Here is a 20,163-nt window from a genome sequence, read left to right on the forward strand (position 1 = left end):
CTGTTCTGTGACTGTATTACATTGGGCGACTTTCCATGCTCTGTGACATTATTATTACACTGGCTGAGTTTCCATGTTCTGTGACTGTATTACATTGGCTGAGTTTGCCTGTTCTGTGACTGTATTACATTGGCTGAGTTTTCCTGTTCTGTGACAGTATTACATTGGCTGAGTTTCCATGTTCTGTGAGTGTATTACATTGGCTGAGTTTTCCTGTTCTGTGACTGTATTACATTGGCTGAGTTTCCATGTTCTGTGACTGTATTATATTGGGCGACTTTCCATGCTCTGTGACATTATTATTACACTGGCTGAGTTTCCATGTTCTGTGACTGTATTACACTGGCTGAGTTTTCCTGTTCTGTGACTGTATTACATTGGCTGAGTTTGCCTGTTCTGTGACTGTATTACATTGGGCGACTTTCCATGCTCTGTGACATTATTATTACACTGGCTGAGTTTCCATGTTCTGTGACTGTATTACACTGGCTGAGTTTCCATGTTCTGTGAGTGTATTACATTGGCTGAGTTTTCCTGTTCTGTGACTGTATTACATTGGCTGAGTTTCCATGTTCTGTGACTGTATTATATTGGGCGACTTTCCATGCTCTGTGACATTATTATTACACTGGCTGAGTTTCCATGTTCTGTGACTGTATTACACTGGCTGAGTTTTCCTGTTCTGTGACTGTATTACATTGGCTGAGTTTGCCTGTTCTGTGACTGTATTACATTGGGCGACTTTCCATGCTCTGTGACATTATTATTACACTGGCTGAGTTTCCATGTTCTGTGACTGTATTACACTGGCTGAGTTTTCCTGTTCTGTGACTGTATTACATTGGCTGAGTTTGCCTGTTCTGTGACTGTATTACATTGGGCGACTTTCCATGCTCTGTGACATTATTATTACACTGGCTGAGTTTGCCTGTTCTGTGACTGTATTACACTGGCTGAGTTTCCATGTTCTGTGAGTGTATTACATTGGCTGATTTTCCATGTTCTGTGACTTTATTACATTGGCTGAGTTTCCATTTTCTGTGAGTGTATTACATTGGCTGAGTTTTCCTGTTCTGTGACTGTATTACATTGGCTGAGTTTCCATGTGCTGTGACTGTATTACATTGGCTGAGTTTCCATGTTCTGTGACTGTATTACATTGGGCGAGTTTTCCTGTTCTGTGACTGTATTACATTGGCTGAGTTTCCATGCTCTGTGACATTATTACATTGGCTGAGTTTCCATGTTCTGTGACTGTATTACATTGGCTGAGTTTCCATGTTCTGTGACTTTATTACATTGGCTGAGTTTCCATGTTCTGTGACATTATTACATTGGCTGAGTTTCCATGCTCTGTGACATTATTACATTGGCTGAGTTTCCATGTTCTGTGACTGTATTACATTGGCTGAGTTTGCCTGTTCTGTGACTGTATTACATTGGCTGAGTTTACATGCTCTGTGACTGTATTATATTGGCTGAGTTTCCATGTTCTGTGACTTTATTACATTGGCTGAGTTTCCATGTTCTGTGACTGTATTACATTGCCTGAGTTTCCATGTTCTTTGACTTTATTACATTGGGGCGAGTTTCTAGATTCTGTGACTGTATTACATTGGTTGAGTTTTCCTGTTCTGTGACTGTATTACATTGGCTGAGTTTCCATGTTCTGTGACTTTATTACATTGGCTGAGTTTCCATGTTCTGTGACTGTATTACATTGGCTGAGTTTGCCTGTTCTGTGACTGTATTACATTGGCTGAGTTTCCATGTTCTGTGACTTTATTACATTGGTTGAGTTTCCATGTTCTGTGACTTTATTACATTGGTTGAGTTTGCCTGTTCTGTGACATTATTACATTGGCTGAGTGTCCATGTTCTGTGACTTTATTACATTGGTTGAGTTTCCATGTTCTGTTACTGTATTACATTGGCTGAGTTTCCATGTTCTGTGACTTTATTACATTGGTTGAGTTTCCATGTTCTGTGACTTTATTACATTGGCTGAGTTTCCATGTTCTGTGACTGTATTACATTGGCTGAGTTTCCATGTTCTGTGACTGTATTACATTAGCTGAGTTTCCATGTTCTTTGACTGTATTACATTGGCTGAGTTTGCCTGTTCTGTGACTGTATTACATTGGCTGAGTTTCCATGTTCTGTGACTTTATTACATTGGCTGAGTTTCCATGTTCTGTGACTGTATTACATTGCCTGAATTTCCATGTTCTTTGACTTTATTACATTGGGGCGAGTTTCTAGGTTCTGTGACTGTATTACATTGGTTGAGTTTTCCTGTTCTGTGACTGTATTACATTGACTGAGTTTCCATGTTCTGTGACTGTATTACATTGGCTGAGTTTACATGTTCTGTGACTGTATTACATTGGCTGAGTTTCCATGTTCTGTGACTGTATTACATTGGCTGAGTTTGCCTGTTCTGTGACTGTATTACATTGGCTGAGTTTGCCTGTTCTGTGACTGTATTACATTGGCTGAGTTTCCATGTTCTGTGACTGTATTACATTGGCTGAGTTTACATGTTCTGTGACTGTATTACATTGGCTGAGTTTCCATGTTCTGTGACTGTATTACATTGGCTGAGTTTCCATGTTCTGTGACATTATTACATTGGCTGAGTTTCCATGCTCTGTGACATTATTACATTGGCTGAGTTTCCATGTTCTGTGACTGTATTACATTGGCTGAGTTTGCCTGTTCTGTGACTGTATTACATTGGCTGAGTTTACATGCTCTGTGACTGTATTACATTGGCTGAGTTTCCATGTTCTGTGACTTTATTACATTGGCTGAGTTTCCATGTTCTGTGACTGTATTACATTGCCTGAGTTTCCATGTTCTTTGACTTTATTACATTGGGGCGAGTTTCTAGGTTCTGTGACTGTATTACATTGGTTGAGTTTTCCTGTTCTGTGACTGTATTACATTGGCTGAGTTTCCATGTTCTGTGACTTTATTACATTGGCTGAGTTTCCATGTTCTGTGACTGTATTACATTGGCTGAGTTTGCCTGTTCTGTGACTGTATTACATTGGCTGAGTTTCCATGTTCTGTGACTTTATTACATTGGTTGAGTTTCCATGTTCTGTGACTTTATTACATTGGTTGAGTTTGCCTGTTCTGTGACATTATTACATTGGCTGAGTGTCCATGTTCTGTGACTTTATTACATTGGTTGAGTTTCCATGTTCTGTTACTGTATTACATTGGCTGAGTTTCCATGTTCTGTGACTTTATTACATTGGTTGAGTTTCCATGTTCTGTGACTTTATTACATTGGCTGAGTTTCCATGTTCTGTGACTGTATTACATTGGCTGAGTTTCCATGTTCTGTGACTGTATTACATTAGCTGAGTTTCCATGTTCTTTGACTGTATTACATTGGCTGAGTTTGCCTGTTCTGTGACTGTATTACATTGGCTGAGTTTCCATGTTCTGTGACTTTATTACATTGGCTGAGTTTCCATGTTCTGTGACTGTATTACATTGCCTGAGTTTCCATGTTCTTTGACTTTATTACATTGGGGCGAGTTTCTAGGTTCTGTGACTGTATTACATTGGTTGAGTTTTCCTGTTCTGTGACTGTATTTCATTGGCTGAGTTTCCATGTTCTGTGACTTTATTACATTGGTTGAGTTTCCATGTTCTGTTACTGTATTACATTGCCTGAGTTTCCATGTTCTGTGACTGTATTACATTGGTTGAGTTTCCATGTTCTGTGACTTTATTACATAGTTCCATGTTCTGTGACTTTATTACATTGGGCGAGTTTCCATGTTCTGTGACTGTATTACATTGTGCAAGTTTCCATGTTCTGTGACTTTATTACATTGGGGCGAGTTTCCATGTTCTGTGACTTTATTACATTGGCTGAGTTTCCATGTTCTGTGACTGTATTACATTGGCTGAGTTTCCATGTTCTGTGACTGTATTACATTGGCTGAGTTTGCCTGTTCTGTGACTGTATTACATTGGCTGAGTTTCCATGTTCTGTGACTTTATTACATTGTCTGAGTTTCCATGTTCTGTGACTTTATTACATTGTCTGCGTTTACATGTTCTGTAACATTATTACATTGGCTGAGTTTCCATGTTCTGTGACAGTATTACATTGGCTGAGTTTCCATTTTCTGTTACTGTATTACATTGGCTGAGTTTCCATGTTCTGTGACTTTATTACATTGGCTGAGTTTCCATGTTCTGTGACTGTATTGCATTGGCTGAGTTTCCATGTTCTGTGACTGTATTACATTGGCTGAGTTTCCATGTTCTGTGACTGTATTACATTGCCTGAGTTTGCCTGTTCTGTGACTGTATTACATTGGCTGAGTTTCCATGTTCTGTGACTTTATTACATTGTCTGAGTTTCCATGTTCTGTGACTTTATTACATTGTCTGCGTTTACATGTTCTGTGACATTATTACATTGGCTGAGTTTCCATGTTCTGTGACAGTATTACATTGGCTGAGTTTCCATGTTCTGTGACTGTATTACATTGGCTGAGTTTACATGTTCTGTGACTGTATTACATTGGCTGAGTTTACATGTTCTGTGACTTTATTACATTGGCTGAGTTTCCATGTTCTGTGACAGTATTACATTGGCTGAGTTTACATGTTCTGTGACTGTATTACATTGGCTGAGTTTACATGCTCTGTGACTGTATTACATTGGCTGAGTTTCCATGTTCTGTGACTTTATTACATTGGCTGAGTTTCCATGTTCTGTGACAGTATTACATTGGCTGAGTTTCCATGTTCTGTGACAGTATTACATTGGCTGAGTTTCCATGTTCTGTGACATTATTACATTGGCTGAGTTCCATGTTCTGTGACTGTATTACATTGACTGAGTTTCCATGTTCTGTGACTGTATTACATTGGCTGAGTTTCCATGTTCTGTGACTGTATTACATTGGCTGAGTTTGCCTGTTCTGTGACTGTATTACATTGGCTGAGTTTGCCTGTTCTGTGACTGTATTACATTGGCTGAGTTTCCATGTTCTGTGACTGTATTACATTGGCTGAGTTTACATGTTCTGTGACTGTATTACATTGGCTGAGTTTGCCTGTTCTGTGACTGTATTACATTGGCTGAGTTTTCCTGTTCTGTGACTGTATTACATTGGCTGAGTTTCCATGTTCTGTGACGTTATTACATTGGCTGAGTTTCCATGTTCTGTGACTGTATTACATTGGCTGAGTTTCCAGGTTCTGTGACTGTATTACATTGGCTGAGTTTCCATGTTCTGTGACGTTATTACATTGGCTGAGTTTGCCTGTTCTGTGACTGTATTACATTGGCTGTTTCCATGTTCTGTGACTGTATTACATTGGCTGAGTTTACATGTTCTGTGACAGTATTACATTGGCTGAGTTTCCATGTTCTGTGACATTATTACATTGGCTGAGTTCCATGTTCTGTGACTGTATTACATTGACTGAGTTTCCATGTTCTGTGACTGTATTACATTGGCTGAGTTTACATGTTCTGTGACTGTATTACATTGGCTGAGTTTGCCTGTTCTGTGACTGTATTACATTGGCTGAGTTTGCCTGTTCTGTGACTGTATTACATTGGCTGAGTTTCCATGTTCTGTGACTGTATTACATTGGCTGAGTTTACATGTTCTGTGACATTATTACATTGGCTGAGTTCCATGTTCTGTGACTGTATTACATTGACTGAGTTTCCATGTTCTGTGACTGTATTACATTGGCTGAGTTTCCATGTTCTGTGACTTTATTACATTGGGGCGAGTTTCCATGTTCTGTGACTTTATTACATTGGCTGAGTTTCCATGTTCTGTGACTGTATTACATTGGCTGAGTTTCCATGTTCTGTGACTGTATTACATTGGCTGAGTTTGCCTGTTCTGTGACTGTATTACATTGGCTGAGTTTCCATGTTCTGTGACTTTATTACATTGTCTGAGTTTCCATGTTCTGTGACTTTATTACATTGTCTGCGTTTACATGTTCTGTGACATTATTACATTGGCTGAGTTTCCATGTTCTGTGACAGTATTACATTGGCTGAGTTTCCATTTTCTGTTACTGTATTACATTGGCTGAGTTTCCATGTTCTGTGACTTTATTACATTGGCTGAGTTTCCATGTTCTGTGACTGTATTGCATTGGCTGAGTTTCCATGTTCTGTGACTGTATTACATTGGCTGAGTTTCCATGTTCTGTGACTGTATTACATTGCCTGAGTTTGCCTGTTCTGTGACTGTATTACATTGGCTGAGTTTCCATGTTCTGTGACTTTATTACATTGTCTGAGTTTCCATGTTCTGTGACTTTATTACATTGTCTGCGTTTACATGTTCTGTGACATTATTACATTGGCTGAGTTTCCATGTTCTGTGACAGTATTACATTGGCTGAGTTTCCATGTTCTGTGACTGTATTACATTGGCTGAGTTTCCATGTTCTGTGACTGTATTACATTGGCTGAGTTTACATGTTCTGTGACTTTATTACATTGGCTGAGTTTCCATGTTCTGTGACAGTATTACATTGGCTGAGTTTCCATGTTCTGTGACTGTATTACATTGGCTGAGTTTACATGCTCTGTGACTGTATTACATTGGCTGAGTTTCCATGTTCTGTGACTTTATTACATTGGCTGAGTTTCCATGTTCTGTGACAGTATTACATTGGCTGAGTTTCCATGTTCTGTGACAGTATTACATTGGCTGAGTTTCCATGTTCTGTGACATTATTACATTGGCTGAGTTCCATGTTCTGTGACTGTATTACATTGACTGAGTTTCCATGTTCTGTGACTGTATTACATTGGCTGAGTTTCCATGTTCTGTGACTGTATTACATTGGCTGAGTTTCCATGTTCTGTGACTGTATTACATTGGCTGAGTTTGCCTGTTCTGTGACTGTATTACATTGGCTGAGTTTGCCTGTTCTGTGACTGTATTACATTGGCTGAGTTTCCATGTTCTGTGACTGTATTACATTGGCTGAGTTTACATGTTCTGTGACTGTATTACATTGGCTGAGTTTGCCTGTTCTGTGACTGTATTACATTGGCTGAGTTTTCCTGTTCTGTGACTGTATTACATTGGCTGAGTTTCCATGTTCTGTGACGTTATTACATTGGCTGAGTTTCCATGTTCTGTGACTGTATTACATTGGCTGAGTTTCCATGTTCTGTGACTGTATTACATTGGCTGAGTTTCCATGTTCTGTGACGTTATTACATTGGCTGAGTTTGCCTGTTCTGTGACTGTATTACATTGGCTGTTTCCATGTTCTGTGACTGTATTACATTGGCTGAGTTTCCATGTTCTGTGACAGTATTACATTGGCTGAGTTTCCATGTTCTGTGACATTATTACATTGGCTGAGTTCCATGTTCTGTGACTGTATTACATTGACTGAGTTTCCATGTTCTGTGACTGTATTACATTGGCTGAGTTTACATGTTCTGTGACTGTATTACATTGGCTGAGTTTGCCTGTTCTGTGACTGTATTACATTGGCTGAGTTTGCCTGTTCTGTGACTGTATTACATTGGCTGAGTTTCCATGTTCTGTGACTGTATTACATTGGCTGAGTTTACATGTTCTGTGACTGTATTACATTGGCTGAGTTTGCCTGTTCTGTGACTGTATTACATTGGCTGAGTTTGCCTGTTCTGTGACTGTATTACATTGGCTGTTTCCATGTTCTGTGACTGTATTACATTGGCTGAGTTTACATGTTCTGTGACTGTATTACATTGGCTGAGTTTACATGCTCTGTGACTGTATTACATTGGCTGAGTTTCCATGTTCTGTGACTTTATTACATTGGCTGAGTTTCCATGTTCTGTGACTTTATTACATTGTCTGAGTTCCCATGTTCTGTGACATTATTACATTGGCTGAGTTCCCATGTTCTGTGACATTATTATTACATTGGCTGAGTTCCATGTTCTGTGACTGTATTACATTGGCTGAGTTTCCATGTTCTGTGACAGTATTACATTGGCTGAGTTTCCATGTTCTGTGACTGTATTACATTGGCTGAGTTTCCATGTTCTGTGACTGTATTACATTGGCTGAGTTTGCCTGTTCTGTGACAGTATTACATTGGCTGAGTTTCCTGTTCTGTGACTGTATTACATTGGCTGAGTTTCCATGTTCTGTGACTGTATTACATTGGCTGAGTTTCCATGTTCTGTGACTGTATTACATTGGCTGAGTTTCCATGTTCTGTGACTGTATTACATTGGCTGAGTTTCCTGTTCTGTGACTGTATTACACTGGCTGAGTTTCCATGTTCTGTGACAGTATTACATTGGCTGAGTTTCCATGTTCTGTGACAGTATTACATTGGCTGAGTTTCCATGTTCTGTGACTGTATTACATTGGCTGAGTTTCCATGTTCTGAGGCTGTATTACATTGGCTGAGTTTCCATGTTCTGTGATTTTATTACATTGGCTGAGTTTTCATGTTCTGTGACTTTATTACATTGGCTGAGTTTTCATGTTCTGTGACTGTATTACATTGGCTGAGTTTCCTGTTCTGTGACTGTATTACATTGGCTGAGTTTCCATGTTCTGTGACTGTATTACATTGGCTGAGTTTCCATGTTCTGTGACTGTATTACATTGGCTGAGTTTCCATGTTCTGTGACTTTATTACATTGGCTGAGTTTTCATGCTCTGTGACTTTATTACATTGGCTGAGTTTTCATGTTCTGTTACTGTATTACATTGGCTGAGTTTTTCTGTTCTGTGACTGTATTACATTGGCTGAGTTTTCCTGTTCTGTTACTGTATTACATTGGCTGAGTTTTCCTGTTCTGTGACTGTATTACATTGCCTGAGTTTACAAATGTGACAGTTTCCTCTCACATTTTCTAAACTCCCACCATATTACATTTGGGCCCTGACGTCTCCTCCAGCTCATGATGAACCTGATCCTTATTTGGCAAAGTGCGTCCTTGATCTGCCTATTTCCTCCCATTGGCCGATGCAAACTCTTGGTCTGATGTCAGCGTCCTTATTACATCAGTGACCGGTATTGTCGAACAAGACGCGTCCGATCTAATGATCCATATCCTTAACCTCCTATATCACGTTAAATGTTTATTAAAATGATAAAAAAGTGTTCCCAAACCTGGAATACAGGCGTCCCAAACCTGGAATACAGGCGTCCCAAACCTGGAATACAGGCGTCAGAAACCTGGAATACAGGCGTCAGAAACCTGGAATACAGGCATCCCAAACCTGGAATACAGGCATCCCAAACCTGGAATACAGGCGTCCAAAACCTGGAATACAGGCATTCCAAACCTGGAATACAGGCGTCCCAAACCTGGAATACAGGCGTCCCAGACCTGGAATACAGGCGTCCCAAACCTGGAATACAGGCGTCCCAAACCTGGAATACAGGCGTCCCAAACCTGGAATACAGGCGTCCCAAACCTGGAATACAGGCGTTCCAAACCTGGAATACAGGCGTCCCAAACCTGGAATACAGGCGTCCCAAACCTGGAATACAGGCATCCCAAACCTGGAATATAGGCGTCCCAAACCTGAAAGCTGCTTTGGTTATGAAGTGGTTAATTAAAGAATATTAGGCTTAACTACTGTTACCTAAAAACCTGCCGCACTGTCCCTATTTGTTCAGAGATAACCAGTCACCGCGATACGGTGTGACTCACGCAAAGCTTTCTGGAAAGTAATGCCGTGTAAGTCCTCTATATCAGTGGTCCCAGCTCGCTGTCACATACCTGCTGGTGTCTGTCTTTGATCTGCGGATGTTCATTTTCCAAACGGTAAAAGCTTTCCAGAGCCTGTGGGACAAAGAATGATGATAGTAATAAGAATAATAAAATGTATTGGGGTCATCACATTGCGACATATAAAATGATCTTTTCTACTTATTGTACAATAAGAGCCTCCAATGTACAGTGTTACTGACTTGCTCCCGGCTCAAATACAGGTTGAGTCTCCCATATCCAAATAATCAGAAATGACGCCTGTCATTTTACCTATGCCGAGAGCCCGACGCCCTGCATACCGATCGAAGGTAAACCGAGCACGGACAGCCGCGGGGGGTGGGTTAGGTTAGGGGCTCCCGGGGGGGACTTAGGGTTAGGCACCCGGGAGGGTTAGGCTAGGGGAAGGGGGGTTAGGGTTAGGCACCCCTGGGGGGAGGTTAAGGCTAGGCACCCCCGGGAGACTTAGGTTTAGGCTGCGGGGAAGGGGGGGGTTAGGTTTAGGCACCCCTAAGGAAGGGTTAGGTGATGGGGGGGGTTAGGTTAGTGAATAGTAAAAATACTCACCTGTCGGGATCTTCACTGCCGGTCTTCCAGCATCGGGATTCGAACCGCCGGACATGTATCCGGCGGTATTTCATACCGAACCCGTATAAGGTGTATATGAAACATAAATTAATTTAATTTCTGTATACAAACTTTGTTTCAGCAACAAAATTATGGCAAATATAGTATAAAATTACCTTCAGGTTATGTGTATAAGGTGTATATAACACATAAATGCATTCTGTGTGTATATTGGGGTCCCAGTCCCAAGATATTTCATTTATGGTATGCAAATATTCCAAAATATGGAATATTCTGTTATCCAAAATACCCCTGGTCCCAAGCATTTTGGATATGGGAGACTCAACCTGTATACACATTATCTATGGGATTTACTCGTCACTCAAATAGTGGGCGGAGACATGCAAATGACTTCTTATATTTTTCTTACACAACTATGAAACCGAGAGCCATTGGTTTAATAGTATAATAATAATATATATATGGCCATACATCCAATTTTCTCTTTCCATTATATAGAACTCATATATGGAAGATTGGATTTTGGTGCTGAGCATGTACCAATACACCGCATTATATATGTTTAGGATGAGGTGGTCAATAGCACAGAAAAAGCCCTCCACTTAATTACAGACATTATTAATATTATTAACAGTTTCTTATATAGCGCAGCATATTCCGTTGCGCTTTACAATTGGAAACATTGATAGAACAAAACAGGGTAATAACAGACAGACATAGAGGTAAGAGGGCCCTGCTTGCAAGCTTACAATCTATAGGGAAAGAGGCATTGCTACACAAGGATAGGTGCTATATATATTGCAATTTGGTCTGGCCAGAATGCAGAGTTAGACATAAAACCTTTTCATAATATATACAGAACTAAAAACCTGGCTGCATCTATGAATGTAAACTGGTGGTCCCGGGGCCCTGGCGAGTGCCAGCCTGGCCAACCAGTAATTACATCCCTGGCATACATCTTCCCAACAATTACAAAGGAATACATGTTTCTTTGTTTAGTTTTTTCTATTAAGACGGTTAGGGACAGACCTACTGTGGCTTTTTAGCTTGTACCAAACTGCCCTTTACTATCACTTCTGGCTGCGCTACATTGTAGCAAGGCAATAATAACACATGCAGCGTACATTATATCACACAGACGCATCCACCATGCAGATAGTAAGTGCAAATAACATCCTGTTATACACAGATATACTATTGTACATTATATCACACAGACGCATTCACCATGCAGATAGTAAGTGCATACAACATCCTGTTATACACAGTTATACTATTGTACATTATATCACACAGACGCATTCACCATGCAGATAGTAAGTGCAGATAACATCCTGTTATACACAGATATACTATTGTACATTATATCACACAGATGCTTCCACCATGCAGATAGTAAGTGCAGATAACATCCTGTTATACACAGATATACTATTGTACATTATATCACACAGACGCATTCACCATGCAGATAGTAAGTGCAGATAACATCCTGTTATACACAGATATACTATTGAATATTATATCACACAGACGCATCCACCATGCAGATAGTAAGTGCAAATAACATCCTGTTATACACAGATATACTATTGTACATTATATCACACAGACGCATTCACCATGCAGATAGTAAGTGCAGATAACATCCTGTTATACACAGATATACTATTGTACATTATATCACACAGACGCATCCACCATGCAGATAGTAAGTGCAAATAACATCCTGTTATACACAGATATACTATTGTACATTATATCACACAGACGCATTCACCATGCAGATAGTAAGTGCATACAACATCCTGTTATACACAGTTATACTATTGTACATTATATCACACAGACGCATTCACCATGCAGATAGTAAGTGCAGATAACATCCTGTTATACACAGATATACTATTGTACATTATATCACACAGATGCTTCCACCATGCAGATAGTAAGTGCAGATAACATCCTGTTATACACAGATATACTATTGTACATTATATCACACAGACGCATTCACCATGCAGATAGTAAGTGCAGATAACATCCTGTTATACACAGATATACTATTGAATATTATATCACACAGACGCATCCACCATGCAGATAGTAAGTGCAAATAACATCCTGTTATACACAGATATACTATTGTACATTATATCACACAGACGCATTCACCATGCAGATAGTAAGTGCAGATAACATCCTGTTATACACAGATATACTATTGTACATTATATCACACAGACGCATCCACCATGCAGATAGTAAGTGCAGATAACATCCTGTTATACACAGTTATACTATTGTACATTATATCACACAGACGCATCCACCATGCAGATAGTAAGTGCAAATAACATCCTGTTATACACAGTTACACTATTGAACATTATATCACACAGACGCATCCACCATGCAGATAGTAAGTGCAGACAACATCCTGTTATACACAGATATACTATTGTATATTATATCACACAGACGCTTCCACCATGCAGATAGTAAGTGCAGATAACATCCTGTTATACACAGTTATACTATTGTACATTATATCACACAGACGCATTCACCATGCAGATAGTAAGTGCAGACAACATCCTGTTATACACAGTTATACTATTGTACATTATATCACACAGACGCATTCACCATGCATATAGTAAGTGCAGACAACATCCTGTTATACACAGATATACTATTGCACATTATATCACACAGACGCTTCCACCATGCAGATAGTAAGTGCAGATAACATCCTGTTATACACAGTTATACTATTGTACATTATATCACACAGACGCTTCCACCATGCAGATAGTAAGTGCAGATAACATCCTATTATACACAGATATACAATTGTACATTATATCACACAGACGCATCCACCATGCAGATAGTAAGTGCAGATAACATCCTGTTATACACAGTTATACTATTGTACATTATATCACACAGACGCATCCACCATGCAGATAGTAAGTGCAGATAACATCCTGTTATACACAGTTATACTATTGTACATTATATCACACAGACGCATACACCATGCAGATAGTAAGTGCAGATAACATCCTGTTATACACAGTTATACTATTGTACATTATATCACACAGACGCTTCCACCATGCAGATAGTAAGTGCAGATAACATCCTGTTATACAGTTATACTATTGTACATTATATCACACAGACGCTTCCACCATGCAGATAGTAAGTGCAAATAACATCCTGTTATACACAGATATACTATTGTACATTATATCACACAGACGCATTCACCATGCAGATAGTAAGTGCAGATAACATCCTGTTATACACAGATATACTATTGAATATTATATCACACAGACGCATCCACCATGCAGATAGTAAGTGCAAATAACATCCTGTTATACACAGATATACTATTGTACATTATATCACACAGACGCATTCACCATGCAGATAGTAAGTGCAGATAACATCCTGTTATACACAGATATACTATTGTACATTATATCACACAGACGCATCCACCATGCAGATAGTAAGTGCAGATAACATCCTGTTATACACAGTTATACTATTGTACATTATATCACACAGACGCATCCACCATGCAGATAGTAAGTGCAAATAACATCCTGTTATACACAGTTACACTATTGAACATTATATCACACAGACGCATCCACCATGCAGATAGTAAGTGCAGACAACATCCTGTTATACACAGATATACTATTGTATATTATATCACACAGACGCTTCCACCATGCAGATAGTAAGTGCAGATAACATCCTGTTATACACAGTTATACTATTGTACATTATATCACACAGACGCATTCACCATGCAGATAGTAAGTGCAGACAACATCCTGTTATACACAGATATACTATTGTACATTATATCACACAGACGCATTCACCATGCAGATAGTAAGTGCAAATAACATCCTGTTATACACAGATATACTATTGTACATTATATCACACAGATGCTTCCACCATGCAGATAGTAAGTGCAGATAACATCCTGTTATACACAGATATACTATTGTACATTATATCACACAGACGCATTCACCATGCAGATAGTAAGTGCAGATAACATCCTGTTATACACAGATATACTATTGAATATTATATCACACAGACGCATCCACCATGCAGATAGTAAGTGCAAATAACATCCTGTTATACACAGATATACTATTGTACATTATATCACACAGACGCATTCACCATGCAGATAGTAAGTGCAGATAACATCCTGTTATACACAGATATACTATTGTACATTATATCACACAGACGCATCCACCATGCAGATAGTAAGTGCAGATAACATCCTGTTATACACAGTTATACTATTGTACATTATATCACACAGACGCATCCACCATGCAGATAGTAAGTGCAAATAACATCCTGTTATACACAGTTACACTATTGAACATTATATCACACAGACGCATCCACCATGCAGATAGTAAGTGCAGACAACATCCTGTTATACACAGATATACTATTGTATATTATATCACACAGACGCTTCCACCATGCAGATAGTAAGTGCAGATAACATCCTGTTATACACAGTTATACTATTGTACATTATATCACACAGACGCATTCACCATGCAGATAGTAAGTGCAGACAACATCCTGTTATACACAGTTATACTATTGTACATTATATCACACAGACGCATTCACCATGCATATAGTAAGTGCAGACAACATCCTGTTATACACAGATATACTATTGCACATTATATCACACAGACGCTTCCACCATGCAGATAGTAAGTGCAGATAACATCCTGTTATACACAGTTATACTATTGTACATTATATCACACAGACGCTTCCACCATGCAGATAGTAAGTGCAGATAACATCCTATTATACACAGATATACAATTGTACATTATATCACACAGACGCATCCACCATGCAGATAGTAAGTGCAGATAACATCCTGTTATACACAGTTATACTATTGTACATTATATCACACAGACGCATCCACCATGCAGATAGTAAGTGCAGATAACATCCTGTTATACACAGTTATACTATTGTACATTATATCACACAGACGCATACACCATGCAGATAGTAAGTGCAGATAACATCCTGTTATACACAGTTATACTATTGTACATTATATCACACAGACGCTTCCACCATGCAGATAGTAAGTGCAGATAACATCCTGTTATACAGTTATACTATTGTACATTATATCACACAGACGCTTCCACCATGCAGATAGTAAGTGCAAATAACATCCTGTTATACACAGATATACTATTGTACATTATATCACACAGACGCATTCACCATGCAGATAGTAAGTGCAGATAACATCCTGTTATACACAGATATACTATTGAATATTATATCACACAGACGCATCCACCATGCAGATAGTAAGTGCAAATAACATCCTGTTATACACAGATATACTATTGTACATTATATCACACAGACGCATTCACCATGCAGATAGTAAGTGCAGATAACATCCTGTTATACACAGATATACTATTGTACATTATATCACACAGACGCATCCACCATGCAGATAGTAAGTGCAGATAACATCCTGTTATACACAGTTATACTATTGTACATTATATCACACAGACGCATCCACCATGCAGATAGTAAGTGCAAATAACATCCTGTTATACACAGTTACACTATTGAACATTATATCACACAGACGCATCCACCATGCAGATAGTAAGTGCAGACAACATCCTGTTATACACAGATATACTATTGTATATTATATCACACAGACGCTTCCACCATGCAGATAGTAAGTGCAGATAACATCCTGTTATACACAGTTATACTATTGTACATTATATCACACAGACGCATTCACCATGCAGATAGTAAGTGCAGACAACATCCTGTTATACACAGTTATACTATTGTACATTATATCACACAGACGCATTCACCATGCATATAGTAAGTGCAGACAACATCCTGTTATACACAGATATACTATTGCACATTATATCACACAGACGCTTCCACCATGCAGATAGTAAGTGCAGATAAATCCTGTTATACACAGTTATACTATTGTACATTATATCACACAGACGCTTCCACCATGCAGATAGTAAGTGCTGATAACATCCTATTATACACAGATATACAATTGTACATTATATCACACAGACGCATCCACCATGCAGATAGTAAGTGCAGATAACATCCTGTTATACACAGTTATACTATTGTACATTATATCACACAGACGCATCCACCATGCAGATAGTAAGTGCAGATAACATCCTGTTATACACAGTTATACTATTGTACATTATATCACACAGACGCATACACCATGCAGATAGTAAGTGCAGATAACATCCTGTTATACACAGTTATACTATTGTACATTATATCACACAGACGCTTCCACCATGCAGATAGTAAGTGCAGATAACATCCTGTTATACAGTTATACTATTGTACATTATATCACACAGACGCTTCCACCATGCAGATAGTAAGTGCAGATAACATCCTGTTATACACAGATATACTATTGTACATTATATCACACAGACGCATCCACCATACAGATAGTAAGTGCAGATAACATCCTGTTATACACAGTTATACTATTGTACATTATATCACACAGACGCTTCCACCATGCAGATAGTAAGTGCAGATAACAACCTGTTATACAGTTATACTATTGTACATTATATCACACAGACGCTTCCACCATGCAGATAGTAAGTGCAGATAACATCCTGTTATACACATACTATTGTACATTATATCACACAGACGCATTCACCATGCAGATAGTAAGTGCAGCTAACATCCTATTATACACAGATATACAATTGTACATTATATCACACAGACGCATCCACCATGCAGATAGTAAGTGCAGATAACATCCTGTTATACACAGTTATACTATTGTACATTATATCACACAGACGCTTCCACCATGCAGATAGTAAGGGCAGACAACATCCTCTTATACACAGTTATACTATTGTACATTATATCACACAGACGCATCCACCATGCAGATAGTAAGTGCAGATAACATCCTGTTATACACAGATATACTATTGTACATTATATCACACAGACGCAGCCACCATGCAGATAGTAAGTGCAGATAACATCCTGTTATACACAGTTATACTATTGTACATTATATCACACAGACGCATCCACCATGCAGATAGTAAGTGCAGATAACATCCTGTTATACACAGTTATACTATTGTACATTATATCACACAGACGCATCCACCATGCAGATAGTAAGTGCAGACAACATCCTGTTATACACAGATATACTATTGTACATTATATCACACAGACGCATTTACCATGCAGATAGTAAGTGCAGATAACATCCTGTTATACACAGATATACTATTGTACATTATATCACACAGACGCAGCCACCATGCAGATAGTAAGTGCAGATAACATCCTGTTATACACAGTTATACTATTGTACATTATATCACACAGACGCATCCACCATGCAGATAGTAAGTGCAGATAACATCCTGTTATACAAAGTTATACTATTGTACATTATATCACACAGACGCATACACCATGCAGATAGTAAGTGCAGACAACATCCTGTTATACACAGATATACTATTGTACATTATATCACACAGACGCATACACCATGCAGATAGTAAGTGCAGATAACATCCTGTTATACACAGATATACTATTGTACATTATATCACACAGACGCTTCCACCATGCAGATAGTAAGGGCAGACAACATCCTCTTATACACAGTTATACTATTGTACATTATATCACACAGACGCATCCACCATGCAGATAGTAAGTGCAGATAACATCCTGTTATACACAGATATACTATTGTACATTATATCACACAGACGCAGCCACCATGCAGATAGTAAGTGCAGATAACATCCTGTTATACACAGTTATACTATTGTACATTATATCACACAGACGCATCCACCATGCAGATAGTAAGTGCAGATAACATCCTGTTATACACAGTTATACTATTGTACATTATATCACACAGACGCATCCACCATGCAGATAGTAAGTGCAGACAACATCCTGTTATACACAGATATACTATTGTACATTATATCACACAGACGCATTTACCATGCAGATAGTAAGTGCAGATAACATCCTGTTATACACAGTTATACTATTGTACATTATATCACACAGACGCATCCACCATGCAGATAGTAAGTGCAGATAACATCCTGTTATACAAAGTTATACTATTGTACATTATATCACACAGACGCATCCACCATGCAGATAGTAAGTGCAGATAACATCCTGTTATACACAGTTATACTATTGTACATTATATCACACAGACGCATCCACCATGCAGATAGTAAGTGCAGACAACATCCTGTTATACACAGATATACTATTGTACATTATATCACACAGACGCATACACCATGCAGATAGTAAGTGCAGACAACATCCTGTTATACACAGATATACTATTGTACATTATATCACACAGACGCTTCCACCATGCAGATAGTAAGGGCAGACAACATCCTCTTATACACAGTTATACTATTGTACATTATATCACACAGACGCATCCACCATGCAGATAGTAAGTGCAGATAACATCCTGTTATACACAAATATACTATTGTACATTATATCACACAGACGCAGCCACCATGTAGATAGTAAGTGCAGATAACATCCTGTTATACACAGTTATACTATTGTACATTATATCACACAGACGCATCCACCATGCAGATAGTAAGTGCAGATAACATCCTGTTATACACAGTTATACTATTGTACATTATATCACACAGACGCATACACCATGCAGATAGTAAGTGCAGACAACATCCTGTTATACACAGATATACTATTGTACATTATATCACACAGACGCATTTACCATGCAGATAGTAAGTGCAGATAACATCCTGTTATACACAGATATACTATTGTACATTATATCACACAGACGCTTCCACCATACAGATAGTAAGGGCAGATAACATCCTGTTATACACAGATATACTATTGTACATTATATCACACAGACGCATTCACCATGCAGATAGTAAGTGCAGATAAGATCCTGTTATACACAGTTATACTATTGTACATTATATCACACAGACGCATCCACCATGCAGATAGTAAGTGCAAATAACATCCTGTTATACACAGTTATACTATTGTACATTATATCACACAGACGCATTCACCATGCAGATAGTAAGTGCAGATAACATCCTGTTATACACAGTTATACTATTGTACATTATATCACACAGACGCATTCACCAAGCAGATAGTAAGTGCAAATAACATCCTGTTATACACAGATATACTATTGTACATTATATCACACAGACGCATTCACCATGCAGATAGTAAGTGCAGATAACATCCTGTTATACACAGATATACTATTGTACATTATATCACACAGACGCATCCACCATGCAGATAGTAAGTGCAGATAACATCCTGTTATACACAGTTATACTATTGTACATTATATCACACAGACGCATCCACCATGCAGATAGTAAGTGCAAATAACATCCTGTTATACACAGTTACACTATTGAACATTATATCACACAGACGCATCCACCATGCAGATAGTAAGTGCAGACAACATCCTGTTATACACAGATATACTATTGTATATTATATCACACAGACGCTTCCACCATGCAGATAGTAAGTGCAGATAACATCCTGTTATACACAGTTATACTATTGTACATTATATCACACAGACGCATTCA

General features: G+C 38.5%; 1 protein-coding gene across 1 annotated transcript in view; it reads right to left on the reverse strand.

The window, feature by feature from the left end:
- DNAH14 (dynein axonemal heavy chain 14) overlaps positions 1–20,163 on the reverse strand; it is a 1,015,490-nt gene that overhangs the window by 956,149 nt on the left and 39,178 nt on the right. Inside the window, exon 8 of the mRNA XM_088449338.1 lies at positions 9,764–9,826. Coding sequence (XP_088305464.1) covers positions 9,764–9,826 — 63 coding nt within the window. The remainder of the gene's footprint in view (positions 1–9,763; positions 9,827–20,163) is intronic.

This window comes from Taudactylus pleione, unplaced genomic scaffold (genome assembly GCF_031769625.1).
Source record: "Taudactylus pleione unplaced genomic scaffold, aTauple2 ptg000483l, whole genome shotgun sequence".
Lineage (NCBI taxonomy): Eukaryota > Metazoa > Chordata > Amphibia > Anura > Myobatrachidae > Taudactylus > Taudactylus pleione.